Source organism: Sorex araneus, chromosome 3 (assembly GCF_027595985.1).
Source record: "Sorex araneus isolate mSorAra2 chromosome 3, mSorAra2.pri, whole genome shotgun sequence".
In the NCBI taxonomy this organism is placed as follows: Eukaryota; Metazoa; Chordata; class Mammalia; order Eulipotyphla; family Soricidae; genus Sorex; species Sorex araneus.
The window spans coordinates 26,407,840-26,433,884 of NC_073304.1; the positions used below are offsets into that span (position 1 = coordinate 26,407,840).

General features: G+C 41.5%; 1 protein-coding gene across 1 annotated transcript in view; it reads right to left on the reverse strand.

The window, feature by feature from the left end:
* The window catches only part of YLPM1 (YLP motif containing 1), a 75,667-nt gene that overhangs the window by 9,720 nt on the left and 39,902 nt on the right, over positions 1 to 26,045 (reverse strand). The window contains exons 5-18 of the mRNA XM_055130513.1: positions 22,980 to 25,085; positions 20,246 to 20,363; positions 17,052 to 17,469; positions 16,632 to 16,724; positions 15,881 to 16,076; positions 14,644 to 14,762; positions 12,596 to 12,750; positions 9,164 to 9,226; positions 8,750 to 8,869; positions 8,339 to 8,515; positions 8,172 to 8,255; positions 7,824 to 7,907; positions 7,047 to 7,127; positions 3,711 to 3,762 (exon numbers count right to left, since the gene is read on the reverse strand). Of these exons, the coding sequence (XP_054986488.1) occupies positions 3,711 to 3,762; positions 7,047 to 7,127; positions 7,824 to 7,907; positions 8,172 to 8,255; positions 8,339 to 8,515; positions 8,750 to 8,869; positions 9,164 to 9,226; positions 12,596 to 12,750; positions 14,644 to 14,762; positions 15,881 to 16,076; positions 16,632 to 16,724; positions 17,052 to 17,469; positions 20,246 to 20,363; positions 22,980 to 25,085 (3,866 nt within the window). The remainder of the gene's footprint in view (positions 1 to 3,710; positions 3,763 to 7,046; positions 7,128 to 7,823; positions 7,908 to 8,171; positions 8,256 to 8,338; positions 8,516 to 8,749; positions 8,870 to 9,163; positions 9,227 to 12,595; positions 12,751 to 14,643; positions 14,763 to 15,880; positions 16,077 to 16,631; positions 16,725 to 17,051; positions 17,470 to 20,245; positions 20,364 to 22,979; positions 25,086 to 26,045) is intronic.

The window sequence follows — 26,045 nt, forward strand, 5'->3', positions numbered from 1 at the left end:
GCTTGAGGCCCTGGATTAAACCCCCAGCACCAAATAAACAAATACTGGCTTGTCAGGACACAGAATTTTACTGCATCTTCCAAACAGTATATATTACAATACAACAAAAATATTTGATAAACCTACGTATTTTCTAAAAAATAAATTTGAAAATTTGTGGTGAATATACAAGGATAAGGTGTCTATAAGGAATGTTTCAATGTGTAGCAGGCTAATACACAGTAATTCATAAGAAGAGATAATGACACTGAGATGCCAAGAGCAGAAGTATATTGATACAGAGAAACTTAAGTTAGAATGATCACAGTCTTCAACGTTCTTTTAGTTTTCAGTTTGTAACAACAAAATTCTACCACTGGAGTTTAAGTAGCTTCAATGCTGAGTCCAAAACCTGATGTGGCATATAATGGCATCCTGGAATGAGGGAAGGAGCTGGTAAGGTATGATTTGAAGGGGTTCACATGCAGTCCTCAACAACTCCATGACACCCTAACCCAGATGAGACTCAAACTAGTTCTGAATTTTTGCAATATATATGTCACTTTCGATTTAAGACTGAGACACAGTCCTAACTGCGTATGGTATTTAATGAACAAAAATTAAGAATCTGTAATGAGATTTACAAGATGCTTTAAAGACTGCAGCTAAGTAATTCCTCACCGGTTCACTCATCTGTTAATCAAGATCCCTAATTTACAAATTCAGTTTTTCTGGAGATGGAGAGAGAGTTTAGCAGGCAGGGAAATAGCCTTGCATCCAAGTAACCTGGGTTCAATCCCTGGCACTCGATATGGCTCCCTGAGCCCTGCCAGGAGTGACCCCTGAGCCTGGAAAAACACTGGGCACCATCATGGGGTCCAAAAACAAATAAATAAATGAACAATTCAATTTTTCTGGTTCAATGTGTGAGACTGTTAAAGCCTAAATTGTTTCTAACCTAGCATAGTCCTGTTACCAAGAATGTTCTCAGTTTAAGAATGCCAGTAGAATATTATAAAAAAATAAACAAATCATATCTAGTAATGAAATCTATTGAATTTGTAATATGAAAAGCAAAATAAAACAGTAAATTGTATGATGAATACCCTTATGTTGTAGAGAATTTTCTTCTCAATGGGCTCTGTGGACCCACATCAGAGTAATAAGCTCTTTTAGGAAATGTCATCCTCAACTTGCTTTCTTCCACAGCTTGACTGGCACTCAGGATAACACAGTGGCACAAGATACAAGCCTCTGTGCGAAACACCAGTGGCACTCATTAAAAACAAACACCCATTGAAAATATGTGGAACTTACTTTCTAAATTCATTCCTATTCAGTGCTTTTATTTATTTATTTATTTATTTATTTATTTATTTATTTATTTATTATGCATGCTTTTTTTGGGTCACACATGGCGATGCACAGGGGTTACTCCTGGCTCATGCACTCAGGAATTACCCCTGGCTGTGCTCAGGGGACCATATGGGATGCTGGGATTTGAACCCGGGTCGGCCGCATGCAAGGCAAACGCCCTACCCGCTGTGCTATCTCTCCAGCCCCTATTCAGCGCTTTTAATGAAAAGATTTATTTAGCAAATCCATTTCTGGAGTTCATTTTCTAACATTTGTCTTTAAAATCAACTCACTATTTTTTAAAATGCACATTCTGAGGAGCAAAAATGAGTGGTAGACAGGTCAGCTTTTTTCCCCAGAAATTTGTACCAAATTAGTATCAGGCTTTCTTAAGTAATAACTAAATTTAATTTCCTTTTTAGAAAGAAAAGGAGAAAACAGAGTTTAAACTCAAGTTTAAAACAGTTTATCCTATATACATATTATGCAAATCCCCTAAAGATTATATGATTCAGTATCTTTTCTTTGGGGGGAAGGCCTCACCTACTGATGCTCAGGGGTTACTCCTGACTGTACTCAGAATCACTTCTGTTGGTACTCAGGAGACCGTATGTGATGCCACGGATTCAATCTGGGTCAGCTGTATGCAAGGCAAGCACTCTACCCACTGTACTGTCTCTCAGGCTCCAGTATTTTTTTTTAACCAGTCTCTTTATCTATATTTACAGTCTCTCTTTACCTCCAAAGATAAACACTATTAGAGAATAATAAGACAGGGAAAAGATCTTACAAAATTACACGTTTTTCTAAATATATGTAACTTCAGAGTTAATCTAATGTCCAAATAAGCATATGTAAAGAATTACTGTTATAGAAGTAATTTGCAATTATTATTTTCCTGTGTATTTACTTGTGTTTAACACTTAGAAATGTTTTAATGGTAGAGAAGGAGATACTTGATTATTATTAATCTACAGAGAAGAAAGAGTAGTGGAAGGACAGGTCAGTAAACACAGTAAAGGAATTTTCATTATGACACACACTAGGAAAAAAAAAATCTACATTTCACAATAAAGCACCTATCCCAAAGCTTAGGTAGCACAATTTATGGAACTATGTCTTTTAATACAGGACCTGGTCAACATAAATTACTAACATGATTGGCTGAGCAGAATAAAATGAAAGGCATGGCCTTATGTTTCATAAAATGTACCTCCCCCACCCCCGTGTCAAATAATGTGTTCCAGACAGTGAAACTGCTATATGACTCAAGTCTACTCTATGAATTGAAGATTTTCAGATGTTTACTTCAGTTTTAGAGTAGCAGAATGATAATGGAGAGAGAAACGCAGAAACCAATAATATACCTCATACATTAGTAAAGTTAATCCTTCCCCTCAAGTCCATACCATGTTTTCCTGCATTTCTACAGCTTAATTAACATGTTAAATAATCCTCTGAGTCCAAATAACTGAACAATTTTTGCGTACCACCACAAAATTCTGAAGGAAAAAACCCTATTAGATATGCACGATCTTTATTTTAGAAGATAACTCACTTTAAAAAGCTCCTTTTTTTTTTATTTAGACCAAAGGGTCTCTAACTTATCTGTCCTTCTGTCCCCTTTCAGAAGAAAAAGTGTACTTAGTGCCCCTGTGTATCTACTCCTTACAGGAAGTGCTCCCAAGTTGTACCCAAGGCTACTACAGCCCCCACCAGGCCTTTCCTGTGCCTGGGTGCAGGTGGATGTGGTATCACCCACTTCGGGAAATACCGATTTAGACAATCATTTCAACTATTTTACCTTGCAATCTGGCATTAAAGACAAGTTGAAAGAAAATTTAAACAGAATCACATAAAGCCGGCTTCTCAGAAACATTAAATATACATCTACCTCCCTACCCCCAAAACTAATTTAGTATAGTACCTGCTTTATCATTAGTTCTTAAATCAGTATTTATAACCCAAAGTATTCATAATCAGGTTCAACTATGTACTGCAGCTAATTATATACAAATATTACATTGTTTTCTTTTTTGCAAAGCAGAAATCTCACTGGCACCAACATTTCTGGTTAAAATTAAAAAGAATGGTCTTTAGAAGCAACAGCACTTTACTAATTTACCAAATTTCTGTTTTCTTGGAAAACTTTAAATGGTACTGAAGGCAGTGCTTTTAAAATACTATTCCTTTCACTCTATCAGAAGATATAACTAATTAAACGGAGAGCTAGCAAAATGGTAGAGGATGCCCAGTAGGCCAAAAATCTTGAATAATGAAGAAATTTTGGGAAGTCTGTTCTTCTTACGGATGAAAGCCCTATGACCATTACCATCAGGTATCACATATAAAAACAGGAAAAAGGAAATACCCACCTAGCTTTGCCTCAGATGTGTCCATCTCCCATTTGCTTTTCGGAATGTAACCCTAAATCGTACACAGAGAGAAGCTCGAAGGGTTAGAAAGAGACACATACATGCATATCACTTTTGAACTGGAAAGCATTAAAACTGGGAATGGATTCGGTTTCCACTTACTAGTTGTAAATATATCGTTAGGGAATACACAGTCTCATTATCTTTGAAGAAACTGAATTACCAAATTCACCAACTCCACTGCCCAGATTTCAGAGTTGTCACCTCAGAATACTAACTATCATGAAAGTGTTTTGTGGTAGCAATAATTCAAGACACACACCTGTAGTTTGATCAATAAACGTACAGCAAATATCGTAAGAATGTATGGCAGTTACTATGCTAATATTAATACCATTCAGAGTGGCAGAGGAGTTGTAATAGGTTATTTTCTGAATATAACTGCTATTCTCAAGTGACAGTAATCCTGAGGTCCGAAGAGTGTGCTTCAAAACAGTAACTTTACATTCCAATTTAATTTTAAATGCACAAAAGAAAGGAAAAAATACTGGTATCATTCAACAATACTTTAAAGTTCAACTTCATTAAAATAACTCAAACCATTTGCCAGTTATATCTTACAGAGACTACTTTTATTGAATCAATTTTCAGAGTATTTTCTCTTCATTAGCTGGAAAATAGATTCTGCTTTCTGGTGTCTTTTAAAATTACACTTTCCTATTAGATGTAAACCCACAAAATCTCCATAGGCAACGTATATCTCATTCAGTAATGTAACTGGGTGTTTTATTTCAGAACTCTATTAAGATTTTTCCAGTTTCCTAATGTACCTATTAACTATGCAGTAAACCTTCAGTTGATTCACCTATAAAGTGTATGCTTGGTTACAAGTAATTTACCATGATTCCCACGCCGCCCCTTTCCTTCATTTGAACTCTGTTCTCTATTAGATACTAACATACAGAACTTGCACATCAGGACTTGTTATAAAAAGACAAATTCAAAGGTGTCAGCATCTTCTTTTAAAAATCAGCATCTCTCACTTATTGGTAATGTTCAAATACACAGAACAGACTGACACATAGAAGATGGAAAAGATGTTGAACATTTCATGACAACAGCTTCTATGGAACCTCTTTAGATCATCATCATTCTTCCAGGAGACCTATGAAGTTTATACATTTCTAATCCTCAAGCCAAATCAATAATTCAATTTCAGTTTTATAGGCAATATTTCTAGGTTATAAATTATACCAGATTTCCAAATTCAGTCTGAGAACCAAGGCAAAACTATGCTGCAGTGATAGTGCTTAAAGTACAGATGAAATTTGTCTAAGTTAAAGGGAATTAATGTGAGTGTTAGGCATCATTAGAATAATTTATTTATAAATTCTGAGTCTTTTTTTCTGGGTTCACCAAAGCACTAAAGAAGCCAAAAATAATCAATGACACCCCCCTCACCAAAGGATTCTCTTAACCAAGCAAAGTTTGGATTTCACCCAGCATCAATACAGAAAAGGCAAAGTTTATTAAGAAGTTTGTTAAAATGGTCTGAATGACACAAGATTTGCTACTTAACCCTTTGGTTAAAATTTTCCAAGAAACTTTTTTTTTAATTTAAATTTTTTTTTTTTTTTGCTTTTTGGGTCACACCTGGCAATGCACAGGGGCTACTCCTGTCTTTGCACTCAGGAATTACTCTTGGCGATACTCAGGGGACTGTATGAGATGCTGGAAATCGAACCTGGATCGGCCACGTGCAAGGCAAACGCCCTACCTGCTGTGCTATTGCTCCAGCCCTCTCCAAGAAACTTTTACTCTTGGAATAAAACCCAACAGTAAAAGATCTAGATTCTGCCCTTTGGTGTGGGTTTAGAGGAGTTATATAACATAGAGACAGGTAAAATGAGCATAATACTCCCCCAGCCCCTACTGAAACCACCTATCCTTCCTTGAAGCTTCACTGCCTGCAATGTTAGACCCCTTGAAAATCCCCTAGAGAAAGTCAGGAGGGTAGAGTTCTAAAGCTTCCTTCTCATGTTTCTGATATAAAAATATAAAGTGTATTTCATTTTTTAAAATAGTAGTTCATTATATTAGCAGTTTGAAGTTTTGACCTTCCCCTAGCAAGAGATGTCATAAACCACGCCCTGAACTGAAATCTTCAGGAAAGGAAGCGTGAAGTTCAGAAAGCTAATGTTATATTAGCTTTGCTTATGTGCTTATGCTCTGGTTTACATGCTGCAAGTAGCTTAAGAGGTCAATAGCCATGTTCCAGAACAGCGTGGATCTGTAAGTGAATGTCCTGCCTACATTTTAATCACTTAAGAAAAGTACCTTGTTTAAAGAAAAAAAAATACTGAGACTCAAATGCCATTAACTTGAAAGCTTATTTAATCCACATATGAAAACTAGCAATGTAGAGGTTGACACCATCTCTATATAAACACATGGTTTCTGTTCAGAATTCTCTATACACATGGATTTGGTGCGACCACTCCTCAGAGTCTGTATTCTCTAGGGGGTAGGAATAAGGGTTCTCGCTTTGTACATTTTCAGAATAATAATGAGAAGCAGATTTAGCAAGGGCTTACTTATTAAATAAACCAAGTTATTTTGGGTTAAAAAAAAAGCAACACTATTTTATGGCATTGCTAATCTCTGTGCCTCATTAGCAAACACTGAAGAGTTACATAATTCTATAGGTCACATGGTCTTGAATAACAGGATTCGGAAAACATCTTGACAGAGGTGTGATCAAAAGCATTTACAGCAGGTACATGGGAACTTTGAACTCAGACTAAGTCGGCCTCTCATCAGCCTAAGCAAATTGCATTTCCTACAAAGTCAAACCATTTTCCCCATCACTTAAATTAATAAAATGCAAAACAATTCAGAAGTAATGGCAACCCTCTACTTCCTCATCAGTATGTTCTTCTGCCTCAGTTGACAAAAACTCAATATTGAGATCTTATAGCACAGAAAAGACAATTATGCAAGTTGGACAGGCTGTATCTCTTTATCTGTTGGAATGTAAGAATGCCCTTTCACATGTAATTGATTATCTTAAAAATACACCCTTAAAACCACCCGGAAGTAAAGAGAAAGTACACAGTAAGTTTCTTAGCATTCTTATTATGTTCTCATAATAACACAATAGAGGTTCTTTTGATCAGGGGAAAAATAAAACATACCCAAAAGTCTCCTTGTAGGTGGTAAAACTTTGACCATGAAGGTGCATATCAGTAGCAATAGCCTGACCACAGATTTGAATCTACACCCTTAAGAATTTTAATAAAGAGACACTTTGTTCAAAGTGGTTGGTCTGTCTCCTACCAGTTCGCTTTCCTCTTCCTCTGCATCTTTTTTCTCGTCCTTCTGTTCTTCAATATTTGCATCAAAATCTTCCATCTCTACCTACATTACCCCAATAATAATAACAACAGAAAGATGGAGTTAACATTTAGGCAAAAATGGCAAGTACTTACTGAAATATTTAAGTAATACTCGATTCCAACTTAAGTAATACATGATTCCAACTTGACTCTGAAAGTGTTTTTTTTAATAGTAAAACCATATTGGGGTGAGGGATACAGAGAGATAGAGATAGCTGCATGTGCCAAGTGTATGCTTTGCATGTTAGAGGCCCAGGTATGTCCCCCTACTCCCCACATTCACTCACTCACTCATTCACTCACTCATTTTATTTGGTTTTGGGGCCACTCTCTTATGTTGCTTGGGAAATGATTCCCATGCAGTGCTGGAACTCGAACCCTGGTCACCCATATGCAGGACATGCACTTAGTCATTTGAGTTGACTACAGCTACAACACAAATATTTTTTTCTGGGCTGGAGAGATAATTGAAGGGTTAAGACACTTGCCTTGCATTCAGCTGATCCCAGTTCAATCCCCAGCACCGCACAGGTTCCCAAACACTGCCAGGAGTGACCCCTGAGCACAAAGCCCCTCAAGCACCAGTGGCTGTGACTCAATAACAATGCCTGCAACCCCCTCCCCCCGACCAGTCGCCAACACACACACACAAACTTTTTCTCCCCCTCAAATAAAAGGGTTACCACTGTACACTGCATCTTAGTCAAAGAACACTCACTTCTTCGATTGCAGCATCTTGCAGCAAAGAACGAATGTCCAGACGCATCATATGACGAGGGGCTGTTTCCCAGTGATCAGCCATCTATTGAGAGATTCATGAGGTCGAGTCATTCAAACCACTCAAAGACAGATTTTAACTGATGGTGCGATACCTAATACACTAGCTCCAAGAAGAGTTAGACCACTTCTTCCACTTACATACGAGGAGAAAAAACATTTACTAAAGCAGGTAAACAAAGATATTCTGAAAGTGAAAAGATAGAGAAGAATTTCTAGACAATAGCTGTGATGGAAACAAAATGAAATTTAGAAAATAATACCTCCAATGCTTCAAAAAAAAAATCACCTTGTTTATTTCTTTTAGCTTCCTTCCATGAATATTTCTTTTGCCACAAGTCTGGTTATCTGCACTCATTTCAGCTAAATATACCTAAGAAAGAACAAATAATGACTGGACTAAAGCAGCATTCCTAGGATGACACAAGGTACTCAAAAGTCCATCTAAGACTATACCTCAAATCCCTTGGTTTTTGCTGCACTCCAAAATTGGTCGAAATGTCTGACTCTGTCATTGATAGCGTCCAAGATGATGAAGGGGAAAAAGCCATCATCCAGGGTCTTCTTGAAAGTTTTGAACATGCTGGTGCGGTAAGTCTCCTCCATCTCGGCCTCATACTCATATTCCATGACCTAAAGCCCCCCCCACCCAAGAGATCAAGGGTTAGAAAAAGCACTCACCCTAACTTTCTGCCTTGGATAGGGAAGACTTTTCGTAGAGACTCTATGTTCTTTTCGTCTCGCCTGAATACTCAAGTTTGTGTTCACAAAGGAACAGAAGTCTGTTTTCAGAAGGGCCACATTTCTCTGTGATCCTTTATATGTTATTAACCAACCAGGATGTAATCTGAGAGGAATACACCATACCTTCTTTTTCACTTTCTTTCCAGAATCTGGATCTTTTTCTTCTTTTTCCACTTCAGTGATAAAGTAATCATCCAGGCTTAGCACTCTGGGTGCAGGTCCTCCAAATTCTACCTCCTTATCCTAATAATCATCGACAAAAGAGTTAAAGAGAATTTATAAATTTTTTTTTTATAAAATCTTTTAATGAATGGTCACATCAGAGTTCTATCTTGTGGATGAATATATGGTTGTTTCAAATCAGGCAGAAACGAAAATCTTTGTTGAAGCAGTTAAAAATAATGCATATGGGATAACATCTACTACATAGGCCAGTGAGAATGGATCAAAAGAAAATATCTGTATTCTTAGGACACCATTGCTAGGAGACAAGTGGATAAAACAAAACAACCGATTGATTGGCTTTCTAATACTTACTCGAATAAGTTTTGCGACATGTGTCTTCCCACTGCCCGGCAATCCTCTCATTATAACAACAATCTGAAACACAGCAGAAAAAAATATCATGAGAATTATTCTACATGGCATTTTAGTTAACGAGACAGGGAGATAGGGTCTGGGGCATGCACAGAAATTTGAATTTGATCCAAAGCACTGCACAGACCACTGATGTGTCCCTAGTGGCCCCCAAATATTACTGGAATGGCTCTGGTGATGTCCTACACTGTTAGCCCTGAGCACTGAACTGTTTCATCTGTTGGCTGAGTGTAACCAAGAGTGGCCCTCAGACTCTGTGCACTGCTTGGAAGGTCCCTCCAAAGGAAAATAATGAGCTAGTGTTTTCTAGAACTGACCACATATAAGTAATGAGACAAATATTAATACATTTGAAAAGATAGAAATAATGCAAAATATATTGTGGGCCATAAAGGAATAAAGAAACTAACGCAGGGGCCAGAGTAATAGTACAGTGGGTAGGGCGACTGTCTTGTACATGGCTAAGACAGGTTTGATCCCCAGCATCCTGTATGGTCCCCTCAGGATCCCCTGGCTCAGCACCAAAAGGAGTAATTCCTGAGTGCAGGACCAGGAGTAACCCCTCAACATCACCAGGTGTGGCCCCCGCAACACACACACAAAAAAACCTGACACAAAAATTCTGGGAAATTCACAAGTATGCAGAAATTGAACACCAACTCTAAACAATCAACAGATCAATGAAGAAAGGCAAATCAGAGAAATACTTTTTTTTTTCTGCTTTTGGGTCACACCTGGCGATGCACAGGGGTTACTCCTGGCTCTGCACTCAGGAATTACTCCTGGCGGTTCTCAGGGGACCATATGGGATGCTGGGAATCAAACCCAGGTCTTGCATGCAGCTGACCCAGGTTCAATCCCTAGAATTCCATATGGTCTCCCAAGCCCTACTAGGAGAATGTAGAACCAGAAATAACCCCTGAGCACGCAGGTGTGCCCCCCCTCCCCAACAATCAGATAAAAAACAAAAAAATCACAAAAATCTCAAACTGATGCAGAATGCAGAGTAAGCATTCAATAAAACTCAATTTTTTTTTTTCATAATAAAACCATCAAACTAGATAAGGAAGGAAATGTCCTCAACCTGATAAAGGACATCCACTGAAAACTCAGAGCCAACATCATGCTTAATGGTCAAAGACTACTTCCTATCTAAGATATGGAATAAAACAATGGTGTCAATTTGACACCAGTAGGCAAGAAGGCAAGGAAACTAAAATAAAATGAATCTAGATTGGTAAGGAAGAAATATAACTATCTGCAGGTGGCATAATATTGTATGTAGAAAACTGTAAGGAATGCACTATGCACTAAAAATCTACTGGAGAGGCTAGGGATATAGCTTAAAGTATGTGCCTGGTACAGGTGTGAGGGCAGGCTCGGGCATGCGCGCGCGCGCACACACACACACACACACACACACACACACACACACACACACGCGCGCCCCCCCCATCAGATGATATAAGATATAACATCTTCCTTCCTTCTTTCCCCCCTCCCTTTCTTTGCTTTTGGTAAACACCTGGCAGTGCTCAGTGCTTACTCCTGGCAGTGCTGGAGGACCACACGGTTCATTAGGGATCGAACCCAGGTCAACTGCATGAGAGGCAAGTCCCTGGCCTGATTATCTGAGAATCACCGGGAGGGCTCCCAACCCCCACAGAAAAGAGGAAAATAAAGCAATAATTTATATACATACAAGGAATCAAAATATCTGCTAGACCTCTCCAGTGCCAATTAATTGAAATCGATCTAATTATTTTACAATGCAGGTACATTTGAGAATGTATTCATTTAGGGTCAGGAAGGCAGCTCAAGGAACAATGACACGTGCTTGGCCTGTGAGAGGCAGGGTTCAGTCCCAGGCACTACCCAGTCCCGGGCAGCTTGAGAGAGGCCCCTGAGCACACAGTGTAGGTCCCTCTGCCCCCTTAGAGGGGAAAAAAAAATGCATTTGAAACCAGTAGAAAAATAAGTCTAAATTAATCAAATATCTCAACTATCCCAGTGTCACATACCATAAACCCAAATCTATTTTTCTCCTTCTTTAGAAAGCACTTATGGGGGCACTGGACGGATAGTACAGCAGGTCAGGGTGTTTGCCTTGCATGGGGCCGACCTGGGTCTGATCCCCATCCCCAGCATCCCATGTGGTCCTCAGATCACCGCCAGGAGTGATTCCTGAGCACAGAACCAGGAGTAACCCCTGAACACTGCTGGGTGTTGCCCCTCAAACAAAAAAAGCACTTCAGGGTAGGGAAGATAGTTCAAAGTGCGGGAGCAACACTTCTGACACACACAGGCCTGGGCTGAAACCCCTGGGATCGCACAGCCTCACGAGCACTGCCAGGTGGAGCCCTGATGGCCAGCCCCAGAACTGTAAAGGAGGCCCCCTCCAAGTCAAGGAAAACCAAAACATATTTAACTAAACTCGTTTTTTTTTTTTTTTTTTCTTTTTGGCGATGCTCAGGGGTTACTTCTGGTTCTGCATCTCAGGAATTACTCCTGGTAGTGCTCGGGGGACCATATGGAATGCTGGGAATCGAACCTGGGTCGGCCACGTGCAAGGCAAACGCCCTACCCGCTGTGCTATTGCTCCAGCCCCTAAACTTCGTTTTTGAGGTTATTAACATCCTTATTTTTCCCCCAAGCTATTAGGCTCTGGGTCTTCCATGTCTAAAGCATGGAATCTTGAAGTCAAGTTTATGAGGTCATATAGCAATAAGGTATCTTTTTTTGGTTTGCTTTGGTTTTGCTGGGCTGGAGCGAAAGCACAGTAGGCAGGGCATTCGCCTTGCACCTGGCCGACCCAGGTTCAATTCCTCCTCCCCTCTTAGAGAGCCCGGCAAGCTCCCCGTGGTGTATTTGATATGCCAAAAACAGTAACAACTCTCACAATGGAGACATTACTGGTGCCCGCTCGAGCAAATCGATGAGCAACAGGATGACAGTGGCAGTGACAGTGTTGGTTTTGCTTGGGGACCATACCCAGAGGTGCTCAGGGAACCATACAAGATGGCCTGGGTCAGACACATCCAAGACAAACACCCGACCCCTGTACTGTTGTTCTGGCCCCCATGGTAAGAATTTTCAATCTGGAATTAATCCTATTGCTATGAAAGCAAAGAATGTCTCTTGGGGATATTAAGAAGATCTCTGGGAGCAGAAGGTAGCTTGAAGGGCTGGTGTCCATGTTTTAAACATGGAAGACCCAGGTTTCATACCATATGGTCCCCACGGCACCTTGGGAAGCGCTCCCAACTGCTGGATGTACTCTCCCACCTCAACCCCCTCCTCCCCCGACCCCTGCCCAAATTCTCTGCTTAGCTTCTGATTAGCAAGCAAACTAGTAAACTCGATAAGCCTTACTCTCTCGGGCCTGCTCTCTCGACCAGGTGGTTTCAAAATATCATCCACATTCTTGGACTCAGGCTTCTTCTCAACCCTCGGTGCTGGAGGAGGCTGGTGGCTGAGTGAAGGAGCTGGCAAGGGCATCCGCTCCTCTGGGTAAGTTCTTCGTTCTCCTAGGAGCCCGGTAATTGAACAAAATTATTATTCGTGTAGCAATAATTTAAAATTTTATTTCTTTCCACTCATCCCAGAGAAATATAATTTGCAATTACTCAGGGCCACTTTTACTATTAAGTAGAGAAAGTTTAAGATAATGTAAATTTAAGATAATGTAAAGTGAAAACAAGAAAACAAAAAGAGGACTGAAGCAACACTATAGTGGGTAGGGGGCTTGCCTTGTGTGTGGCCCACCTGGGTTCAATCCCTGGCAACCCACATGGTCCCCTGAGCCCTCCAGAAGTGATTCCTTAAGTGCAGAGCCAGAAGTAAGCCCTGAGCACCACTGGGAGTGGCCCTAAAACCTAAAAACAAACAAAACAAGACAAAACAAAAAATGCAAAACAAAAAGAGGCCAGAGCCTCAGGAAGGGCACTTGCTGTCAGCGGCAAACACGGGTTTAAGCCCGGGCATCCCATAGCACAGCCAGTGGTGGCCCCCACAAAACAAACAAAAAAGAAAAGCATTATTTTAGGTAAACATTGTTTAAAAAAAATCATAAATTAATTCGTTTGTATTAAATTTAGGGGGGAGGTTAAGCAATGAGACAAAATACTAATAAATACTTTGCTGGGTAGTACGATTTATAGTTTGTTCTGTCTATAAAAAGAAATTTCTGTCATAAAAGGAAAACTTGTTGGGGCTGGAGCAATAGCACAGCGGGTAGGGCGTTTGCCTTGCATGCGGCTGACCCAGGTTCGATTCCCAGCATCCCATATGGTGCCCTGAGCACTGCCAGGGGTAATTCTTTACCGCAGAGCCAGGAGCAACCCCTGTGCATTGCCGGGTGTGACCAAAAAAGAAAAAAAAAAAAAAAGAAAAAAAGAAAACTTGTTCTTATAATCTGATGTTTCTAGATTAAAAGTAATTTTCATCAGAAAAAAACTGTAAGCAACTTAATGACCAGTAAGACCTGTATATTTTATCCACAACGTGGAATTTCAGGGAGTCTTTATATGAGGCTTATATATGAAGGCATGATAAACAGTACAAAATCAATGGGAATTAGTACAATAAAAAAGTCACATTTAAACTTTGATTACAACTTCATTAATATTGAAGTGAAGAGAATAAGAGGAAATATACAACAATTTAATAGTGGTAGTATGGGTGGTGGGCTGGAGCAATAGCACAGCGGGTAGGGCGTTTGCCTTGCACGCAGCTGACCCAGGTTTGATTCCTCCGTCCCTCTCGGACAGTCCGGCGAGCTACTGAGAGTATCCTGCCCGCAAGGCAGAGCCTGACAAACTACCCGTGGCATATTCGATATGCCAAGAACAGTAACAACAAGTCTCACAACGGAGACATTACTGATGCCTGCTCGATCAAACCGATGAACAATGGGACGACAGTGCTACAGTGCAGTATGGGTGGTAGGATTCTAACTGATTTTGTTTCTGGGGCTGGGGAAAGAACTTAATGGCTGGAGTGCATCCTCTGCATTGAGAAGGCCTGAGTTTGAGCTCAGCAAGGAGCTGGGAGTAGATCCTGAGCACAACCAAGTGAGGCCCAAAATGAAAACCAACAGGAAAAACTGATTTTGAGCCAAGGAAGTGGTTCAAAGCACTGAAGCACAGGCTTTGTGTGCAGGTGCCCAGGGTTCAACCCCCAGCACTGCCATGTCGTCCAAGCATGCCAAACACAAAAACTGGGGGGTGGAGGGGGGGTGAGGGAGGGAGTAGGGAAGAGGAGAAGGGGAGAATGTGATTTTTATTTCATCAATTACACTGACCTCCCTGAAAACGTGTAAGGGCATTTTATTATTAAGTTTGAATTCACAGAGTGAGGAAAAGCATTTCCCACTATGCACATTCGCAACCTCCTTATAAGTCAACAAAGCTCCGCCCTACCTCCAAACATGGACGGTCCTTCGTAGGCTGGTCGGTCAGACTTCCGGTCATAGGATGGTCTCTCGAACCCCCCTCTTCTGGATGAGGAATGGTCTTTTTTGTCTCTATATGACTGAGCCCTGGAAGGTGTTAAGAGGAGCGCTTTGGTAAATAAAGGGTATTTGGAGGTCTGCCTTACAGCACAACACCATTATCCATCCATTTTCTCTCTGGGCAGTTATTCTACATTAATGCTTCTCCACTGTTTCTGTGGTCCCACCTGCTGGTCTTGTTTTCTTCCTATAGCTCTCCTGTCCTTCCATTTGGCCTCCTGGTCTTGTGCCATGGCCCCTCCTTTACGCAATTTTCACCTGCAGCACCCCTCCTTGGAATATCCTGACGGCCCCTAGCTGAGAAATGCTGCTCTACTTAGGAATTAGGTATTTTTTTTTGTTTTTCCATTTAGATAAGCCTCGTATATATACATCTGAAGGGCTCATGAATTATATTGTTTGGTGTGAATTTGCATTTTAAAAATATATACAGAATTGCAAACCCATGTTACCTCAATAGTAAATAAAAAAATTTTTTCCTACTAATTAAGTAATGACAATGACCATACCTTTACTGACAATACCTTCCTCTTCCTTCTGGTTACCTCCATTTCCCACTTAATTCTTTAGAATTCAAGCAGCCAAAACTCAAGCAATTAATTTCCTAAAAATTGATATAGGACTATTCTTTCCCTTCCAAATCATACAGTTACATGTATGAGAAGATAGTCCCTTCTTTTTTTTTTTTTTTTTTTTTTTTTTGGGGTCACACCTGGCGATGCACAGGGGTTACTCCTGGCTCTTCACTCAGGAATTACCCCTGGCCGTGCTCAGGGGGCCATATGGGATGCTGGGATTTGAACCCGGGTCGGCCGCGTGCAAGGCAAACGCCCTACCCGCTGTGCTATCTCTCCAGCCCCCAAGATAGTCCATTCTAAGTCCTTCAAACACTGACGTTCGCTTAAGAATACAGACATTTGGGGCCGGAGAGTTAGTACAGCGAGCAGGGCTCTTGCACTGCATGGATCTGAGCCAGGTTTGGTTCCTGACACCACATTTAGGCCCTAAGCATGGGCAGGAGTGTTTCCTAAGCACTGAGCCAGGAATAAATGTTCAGCACTGCCAAGTGTTGTCCCCAAACCAAAACCAAACAAAAGGGAATCTGGACCTTTGCACATCCTGGAAAGCTCCCCTTGAGAGCATACCTATCATCCCGCGGTCGGCGGTCTCTGTCAAATCGATCCCGGTCATAGTCAATGATGCCTCGGTCCCGATCTCGGTCTCTGTGCATATCCCGATCCCTTTTGAAATCTCGATGATCTGACATGACATTACTCTGACGATCAAAATAAGGCTCCCGGTCTCTATCTCTATCGTAACGGTCCCTTTGTCCTACGTGATCTACAAATAAAAAAATTAATATAAAATTAAAACTCTAGGGCTGGGAAATATAGTGCAGTGATACAGCGCATTCTTCACATGTTTGGGTCCCTAAGCTTTAGCCCTGGCACCAAAACTAAGAAAAAAGAAACAGAAAAGAGACTGATGTCTTCTTCTGAAGTGAAAGAAAAAAAAATACATAAATTTTACAAATAGTAAAAACTGTTGACCTAAATTCCAAACATGTTGCTGTTATTAAAAGGAGATCTGGGGCTGTAGCAATAGCATAGCAGGTAGGACATTTGCATTGCACGTGGCTGACCAGGGCTTGATCCCGGCACCCCATAAGGTCCCCAGAGTCCACCAGGAGTAATTCTGAATGCAGAGCCAGGAGTAAGTCCTGAGCATTGCAAGGTGTGGCCCCCAAACAAAAACAAAAGCAAACAAAAAAAAAATACAAAGAAAACCCAAATAATCCCACCCCTCCCCCCCAAAAAAATCTCATCAAAAGGATAAATCATGTGATAACTGGGCTCTGAAGGGTTTAAAAACAACTGATCTCTCTGGGATTCCTACCTGTCTCAAAAGTTGATCTTTCTGGTAATGGTTCTGGACGCAGAGTTATTCTTTCTCCATAGGGTATCTGTTCAACTTTATTACTGGATATATCTGGTAAACAAATCAAGGACAAAACACTCTAAGCATAAAGCTTGAGGACGCAAGCCCTAAAGCGAACAACCCCTTTAGATCAAGGTTTCTCAAGTTCTCCGACTGTGGCTCCTTCCAACCTGGTTTCCTTCCTGTGGCACTACTCTCTTCTCCACTGGTTCCTTGTGTCAGGCTGCAGCCCCCCATTTTCGTGGTTCTCACCCATGGCCCCCTTAGAATATCCAGGGGATGGGGGAAGGGGGGCGGGGAGGGGGCGCGGTCGTTTGGCCACCAAGTGAAAAAGGAACTGCTTTAGATTTCCAAACACAGTCGACCACCAGTACTTACCTCGGCCATGGCCATAATCAACAGTCTGCTGCACTGGTGGTGGTTTGGGCATTGGTGGCATACCCATAGGCAGTGGGCCAGGAGGGGGAATGGAAGGGTGAACAGGTGGGGGTGGTAGCACTGGAGGAGCTGGAAGCGGTGCAGTTTCTGACTTATATTCTGAATTCAATCCTTGCTCATCGTTCGTATCCCAGAGGCCATAGAAAGAATCTTCATCCCAGCGTTCCTGTTCCACACCTGAAGCTTGAGGCTTGATCACAGGAGGAGGAGGTGGTGGTGGAGGAGGAGGAGGTGGGGGTGGCGGTATTGGGATGGGTGGCCGCGTCATAGGAACAGATGATCTTGGTGGAGCAGAGGGTCTTACAAGTGAACCCGGTGGTTTACCCAGAGTGGGTGGTGGCCTGTAGGACACTGGAGGCTGAAAAACAGAACAAATACTTAGCTGACAGACACACCATGCTGTTATCAACAGAACAGATCAACATCAACAGAAGTTGAAAGCTGATTCTCACTTCACTTAAAAGATTTTTTTAAATAAATTGGACTCATTCAAAATTGAAAATATTTTTCTTCTGAATTTCAAAACATTCAAAATATTTCAAGTTCTTGGGGCTGGAGCAATAGCATAGTGGGTAGGGCGTTTGCCTTGCATGCAGCCAACCTGGGTTCAATTCCCAGCATCCCACATGGTCCCCTGAGCAACGCCAGGAGTTATTCCTGAGTGCAGAGCCAGAAGTCAACCCCTGTGCATTGCCAGGTATGACCCAAAAAGAAAAAAGAAAAAAATCAAGCTCTTTGAGAGTACAAAGGGCAGGGCACTTGCCCTGCACACAGCTGCCTGGGTTCAATCCCTGGTACCTCATATGGTCTCCTGAGTTCTGCCAGAAGTGATCCCTGACTACAGAACCAGGAGTAAGCCCTGAGTACCACCAGGTATGACCCCCAAACCAAGACAAATAAATAATATAAAGCATTAGAAAATGAAAAGAAAAATCATAGAGAAAGAGGTTACATGCAAAACATCTAAATCATGTATCTAATAAGGGGCTTGAATTCAGGGACATTAAAAATGTATTTGGTGAGGGCTGGAGAGACATTACAGTGGGTATGATGCTTGCCTTGCATGCAGTTGACTCAGGTTCAATCTGACCCCTGGGCTTCCCAAGAGCGATGCCTGAGCATAGAACCAGGATAAAGTCCTGAGCAATGCCTCATGTGGCAAAAAGAAAAAAAGAAAATCAAAACAAACACAGAAAGAAACAGAGGTAGAAAGCTGTGGGCACTTTGGTGCCGGTAGGGTGCTTTATATCAAAATAAAAAATATAAGGGGGCCAGAGAGTTAGTACAGTAGGGCATTTGCCTTGCACACAGCTGACCCTTGCACACAGTTTGGCCTGCCAGTAATAACTCCTGAATACAGAGCTAGAAGGAACCCCTAAGCATCAACAAGTGTGTCCTTAAAAGAAAACAACACTGTCACTGTATTCCCGTCTTGCTCATCGATTTGCTCGAGCGGGCAACCAGTAACGTCTCCATTTTGAGAATTGTTGTTACTGTTTTGAATTATTGAATACACCACGGGAAGTTTGCCAGGTTCTGCCATGCGGGCAAGATACTCTCGGTAGCTTGCCAGGCTCTCTGAGAGGGGCGGAGGAATCGAACCCGGGTCGGCCGCGTGCAAGGCAAACGCCCTGCCACTGTGCTATAACTCCAGCCTGCTCCTCCCTGCTAGAACCTCCAAACAAAACAACAAAACCAAAAATTACAAATGCTAATACTATTGTAACCATGCTACCTAAACTATAATAAAAATTTTAAAATTAAAACTTATAAATTAGGGGGGCTGGAGTGATAGCACAGCGGGTAGGGCGTTTGCCTTGCACGCGGCCGACCCGGGTTCGATTCCCAGCATCCCATATGGTCCCCTGAGCACCGCCAGGGGTAATTCCTGAGTGCAGAGCCAGGAGTGACCCTTGTGCATCGCCAGGTGTGACCCAAAAAGCAAAAAAAAAAACAAAAAAACAAAAAAACAAAAAAAAACTTATAAATTAATACAAATATATTTTTTAATATGGGCAAAAAGAGAAAAATCTTTTCTTCCAAGGAAAAGAAGTGGTCAATAGCACATGAAAAGATGTTCGACATTAGAGAGATGCAAGTGAGGGCCTGAGTGATAGTACAGTGGTAGGGCACTTGTCTTGCATGCAGCCAGCACAGGTTTGATCCCCAGTATGCCAAATGATCCCGCAAGCCTGCCAGGAGTGATCCCTGAGCACAAAGCCAGGAGTAAGCCCTGAGCACAGACGGGTATGCCCCCACTCCCCTAAAAAAAAGAATCAAAACAACAATGAGATATGTCATGTCCAGCTGACTGGCTATAATAAACCAGACTGTAACAAATGATGACAAGGGCCCTTTCAATTGCTAGTGGGGAAGTAAAGTGCTATAACCACTTTAGAAAATGGTTTAGCAGCTTCTTAAAAAGTGCTGCTTGGGGCTGGAGAGATAGCACAGCGGGTAAGGCGTTTGCCTTGCACGCGGCCGACCCGGGTTCAAATCCCAGCATCCCATATGGTCCCCTGAGCACAGCCAGGGGTAATTCCTGAGTGCAGAGCCAGGAGTAACCCCTGTGCATCGCCAGGTGTGACCCAAAAAAGCCAAAAAAAAAAAAAAAGTGCTGCTTACTGCCAGGAGTGATTCCTAAGTGCAAAGCCAGGAGGAGCCCCTGAACATCACCGGGAGTGGCCCAAAAAACAACAATAACAACAACAACAACAAAAACCAAAAAAAAAAAGTGCTGCTTAGAGGCCAGGCAGATGACTTACAGGCTGAAGCCTTGGATTTGAACCCTTGGCCCACATGCTTCTCTGAGCACTGCCCAAAGTGCCTCTTCTCCCAAAAAAAAAAAAAAAAAAAAGACTTCCCAGACGGCAAAACTGAATTACTTGTACAGAAGTGATTATTAGGGGAAAAAAAAACCTGTACATTTTAATGAACATAATGCAATATAGTTCTGGTGTGCTTGGTGTACTTATCAAAACCTGGGGAGAAGGGGAAAAATTTGTCATTATTTTTTACCATACTCACCAACATTTTTTTTTATGAGAAAACTTACACTTAGCATAATACCAAATAGCCTACGCAAAACAAAATTAGGAACTATTTTATTATTCTGAGCATATATTTTCCCATACCGGATACATTCCAGGTCTCGATGTATTCTGTAATCTTGAATCCTGGGGCAGTAAATGGTCAGGCATTGGTGGCTCAGATCCAAAATCTTTCATCTTTTGAAGCTGTTCTTTCTGTTCCCTGCAAACAAATAAATTGCCATTGTACATAAGGCAAGTCTATTCCATTCCTAAATGACTACAGTATTGAAGGGGCATAAAAAGGCCTATAAACCCTCTACCAGAAAAACCAATAAACTTCTCCGTCTGTGGTAATACATTCTCTTGCTTTTAGCTAACTGATCTATTATGTAAGACCCATAAATGATGATGAATTATTCAAGGACAGATACACCACCTGACACAAAAGTCTATTCTAATCTCAGATTTCATCTAACCAAAAGTTACAACAAAAATTTGCAAGTGGTGGTCCATGGATGACATATGGTCTACAAGACTGATCTGGATCTGGATTGCTTTCGATTGCTTACAAAGCAAACTATTTCACGTGTAAATTCAAATGAGATTTGGTTAACACTGGGCCTACATTTTCACACACCAACAACCAGCCCAGTGGAGAAGTGGCTGCCCACGTTCAGGTGAGACCTGGCCATCCCATCCTACTCAACAGTCATATCTGACTCGCTTTCACTGATTTTGTCATCTGTTTGATTCTCATGGGCATTCCAGCTTATGATCCCTGATAAATGTGGTCATAACATTAATGTGTAAAAAATTTTTTGAAAATGTTTAGTTTAAATCTTTAAATAACACTGCATATTCCTGAAGGGTAATTGTGTACTTTTGTAAGTTTTTCCTCTAAGTCGTTGGCCATGTTCCTTTTCATTTTCCTTACAATGCCCATTTTAAACATGCCTCACAGCTACCATGAACATCTTAGGCGTTCTCGTCAAGCCCATGTTCTCCCTTCAAGCACCGGAGATGCTTGTCTCTATATTTCTTTGCTTGTCTATTTCCACTCTGGCAAATTCTGTGATCTCTCTCAAACATGTACTTCTCTCCCTTTCTCTCCCCTCATATCTTTCCAATTAAGTCTCAATAAAAACTTTCTTGCCTACCAAAAAAAAAAAAAAGCTTAGACCTTTTACAATTTTCTCCCTACATTTTGTAAAATGCAGTGACCCAATAAACACAAATATGGGTCAAGTATTCAAAATGATTATTTTCTGCCTCACATCATATTATGACGTATACAACATAATATAGCTAACTTGTATGCACTATGATAACTTCTATTACTTCATATAATTTTATCTGATTATGGTCATGTTGGTAGAAAGAGCTCCCCACAAAAAGAAGTGTCTTTTATTTAGCATTTCCATGCAAAGCAATAATGAATAGTTTTTGAAAGAAAAAGAAAGAAACCCTAGGAGCTTAGAAACACCAGTCAGCATGGTGTTCTCCATAAAACAAAATAGATTTTAGAGTTTGACAGGACTGGGTTTTGGGTTTGCCACTTAATAGCCAAGTGGACTTAACCTCTCTGAGCCTTGTGTCATTTGTGAAGTGGGACTATTACTTTTCACTGCAGGCCTTTGAAATATAAGGAACTGAGACATATTCAGATAATATATGATAAATTATCAGCACAGTGACATTGCATAGTGTTAAATTTCAAGTCGATAATTTAAAAGTGAAGAGCTAAATTGTTCTACTGCATACCTCCCATATAATCTAGATAAGTAATCTTGGGGAAAAAAATCCAGAGTATCTTCTCTATAGACCACAGAAACAGGTTTGCTGCCCAAGATATCTGATCTTTCATATCTTTAGTCCTTTCCCCTCATCATACTTTGCTAGCCCCAAACTTGTTACACTTTTTAATTGTTATAATCTAAAAACGTACACCAGAGTTGAAAAGCAAAGGAAACACAATACACTGGAATATGGAGCCTAACCATTAATGTATTTTCTCAAAACATTGCTAATTCCAAAAGAAATTGCTCAAAAAGCTTGCAATCTGTCTTAACTCCTAAACTCCCATCTCAGGATACGGTTAAAGGATTAAATGAATTAATACGTACAAAGCACTTAGTACAATTCCTGGCACAAAGTAAGCATGCACTAATTGTTAGCTTTTGTTATGACTATTAAGTGTTATGTAGATAACTATAGTTGACTGTAAACTGAGAAATCCAAATTCTTTCCTCATCTCACAAGCACTTGATTATGTAGAAATAAGCAACATCATTAAGTAAAGACACCTGCTTTTAGTTATGAAAAGATAAAGCATCCCAAAAAGGAACATAGCAATCATTAGACAAATCTGAGGACACTTCCAGGTAAACCATTCTTAGCTTCAAAAGTTATAAATGACAGAACTTTCCAGAGTTATTTCCAAGATTAGTGAACAGGAAGTCTATCAGATATAGTAGTACAGGAAAAAAAAAACTACCTCCTGGGAAAAGAAGTTACATATGAACTTTGTGAAATCCAGAGCACTGAAAAGTTGAAGTTTTGACACTTGAAACATGCACAAGCATGGTATGTCAGCAACACATCAATGAAAGCCAAGAATGGTTATCAACTTGCACATTTCAGGAGAAGTTTAACAAAGTTCCTAAATAACCCATCTTAGCCCCTAAAACAGCACAGAGTGACTAGAAATAAAAACTTAAAAGTAGATGATAAGATCTTGAAGTGAAACGATTCCATTCAAATATATCACAGCACTTTACAAAGAGCAGTCTAAAACGTGGTTTTGACTAAAAGAAATGATCTGAAGTGGTCAACTTACCGAAGCATTTTCAGTTCTTGTGCAGCTTTCAAAATGATTTCGTGCTGCCTCTGACTGAGAACCATTACCCCTCCAAGGCCTTGGTCAGAGTCTAAATTTGCATCCGACCCCATCATTTCAGAAGAATGTGAGGAGGGCATATGTTCCGCCATGGGGGAATGTCTATCCACATCAGATGGGTACCATCTGTCTGATAACCGTTCTCTTTCCCAGTCCATTCTGTCAGGAATATAATCTCGTTTTTCCCGCCATGTATCTCCTCTTTCTGGATATTCTCGGATCCTCAACTCACCCCTATCACGAAAATCTCGATCATACCCATGGTCTCGATTTCGTTCTTCTCTCCATCTATCATCCCGATATCTATCCAAAGGTGGAAGAGGCGGAAGGGGTGGTAAGGGCGGAAGAGATGGAAGATCCCGTTCGCGAAACTGTGATTCTTGTTCATCCAGTGGTCTCCCATAATCTCGGTCCCACTCATTATCCATATTTCTATCATACATATCCATGGGTCTTCCAATTCGATCCACATCCCTGTCCATGTCCCTATCCATGTCCCTGTTGTAGTCGTCATCCATATCCTGATCTCTCTCCCAATCATCCCACCAAGGGCCTCTCCTGTCTCCATCGTGAGACCGAGGTGGTGGTGCCGAGAACCTGTCCTCTCTGTTATATGGATCGACTGTGTCATCTTGGTAGTCACGGTCACACTCTCTCCAGTATCTCCCTCTATCCCAATCATCAAGTCTTTCCCGTTCCACTGGAGCATTTCTACCATCTAACGAGAACTCTTCGTGCCCTCTCTCTTCTCCATGGTTCCATGGAGCCCTAGGGAGTTCATCGCGGTGATATGGATACATTTTTTCTCCACCATCTCCTGGTTCTGGTCTAAATGGTGGACCTCTGTCACGACCAAAATCTGGTCTTCCCAGTCCCCTCTCACGACTGCCAGGCCCTCGGGGTGGTCCCCTCTCTCTGCTCCCAGCTCTTCGGGGTGGTATTCTCTCCCTACTTCCAGCCCTGCGAGGGGGCCCTCGCTCCTGACTCCCAGCCCTCCGAGGTGGTCCCCCTTCTCGGCTACCAGCTCTCCCCCTGTCCTGGCTGCCTTGCAGACCACCTGGCACTTTTTCTCGGCTGCTTCCTGGCCTCATCAGCCCTCTGTCTCTGCTGCCTTCACCCCTGCTCATCTTCTCCCGGCTGTCTTCTCTTCTACACATCATCTTATCATGAAAATCTTCTTGTTTGACCAACCCCGGGCCGCGGCCCATTGCCTGGCCTCGGCCCCTATTAACTAGTCCTTTATCGCGTGTGTCTTCCATTCTGCCTTGCCCAGAACCTCTGTAAGCAGAGCTGCTGCCTCGATTGCCTTCTAGCCTATTATCTCTGCTCTCCCTAGAGAACCCCTTATCTTGGTTGTTTTCTGAATGGGGCAGACCAATAAAGTCATTATCAACGGTTAATGACGATGAAGTTGCCACTGCAGCTCCTCCCTCCAGCCCCCCTGTTTTTGAGGAAAAAGTAGATTGAGTAGACACAGGTTTATTTGCAAGGGGTACAGTCTGAGTAACAGCTTGGGCTTTGTCCATTTGAGTTTCCACACTTTGAGAATTCTGGTCCCAGACAGAAGGTTCAATAGGCCCTTCTGAGGCTTCACTTTTAGGTGGCTCTTGCTGAGAGTTGCTTAGAGTCTTATCTGACTGAGCCGCCTTGGCATCCTTTACATCTGTAGAAACGGAAAATGCAGTTGACTGCACTTTAAAATTCTTCTGCTGGTTACTATTGGTGTCTGCTAGCGGTTCTTTGTTTTCTGAATGAGGTTCTGCTTGTGACTTAGGTTGCTGCTGATGCTGCTGTCCAAAAGGTTGTTTGGGGCCTTTCCACTGTGGTCCACTCTGTCGAGGACTTACAGATGTACTGGGAGTAATATAAAACTGAGATGCTGGCCCCCGGGGAATCATCCCCCATTTGCTTTTAGTGCCCTCTGCTGGGTGACCTTCATATCTGGGTCTTGGCCCATCGGGGCGATTTCCTTCAAAACGAGGCCCTTTGGGTCTCGGTCCTTCACACCTTGACCCTAAATCCTCAAATCTTCGAGGACCATCAAATCTACAAGTAAAACAAAAGATATTACTCAAGACAGTAAAGCAGAAAAAAAAAATTTCTCCATGTAAGAATACTTAAGGCACTCTTGCCTTGGAATCTGTTTACAACAATGACTCTGTCACTAAACAAATCACGAGTCATCCATTTCTTAGAACCGGTATGCTCAGAAGGTCTCAGGGCAAGGTTTGGAAATCATGTCAGTATCATCTCATTTACTTTGACACATCTCCTGCAGCTGATATTCAGTGAAGTATCAGTCACTGCTACTAAATTGTTAAAAAGCAAATATAAATATTGTGCCTCGGTAGACAGCAAAGTCCATTCATTTTAAATGAAAAAAAAAAAATCCACAGCCAACTCTAGCATTAAAATATAACTAAAAACTGAACAAATCAACAAGAAAATGATAGGATGACTGTAATTATTACTGGAGCTAGCACTCTCATCTTGATCGACAAAAGTTTTTAAAAAACAGCCGGCAGCTACATCTTCAGAATGCGTCCTGACATTCTAAAGTCTGGACAGAGATGTTTTCGCTCTGGACCTCCTCCTCTTCATCATTTCCTCTTTCATGCTGGCTCTGACATGACGGTGAAGCATCTTGGACCATGCAGATAAGGGCAACATACTAAGGGTTGCTGAAGTAACAAATCAGAAGAAATCTGGATTCCTGACATTGCAGAGCCATCACACATGTCCTGAGAAAGAACACACTTCTAACTTGCTAAAGGCATGTGACTCTGGAACTGTTAAAGCAGATGAATTTATTCAGTGGGCTAGAGAGTTGGGAATTACTTTATAGCATGTAGAGCTACTGAATTATGGCCTGACCTTTGCAAGACTGCCCTAGCAGATAACTAGCAGATGGGTAGGTAGGTGAGAGAGGCTTATTGAAGAGTATTCCTACAGTTTGGGTTAGAAAAGGTGAAGTCTATTCCAAAGCTATGACTGAAATGAGACGGT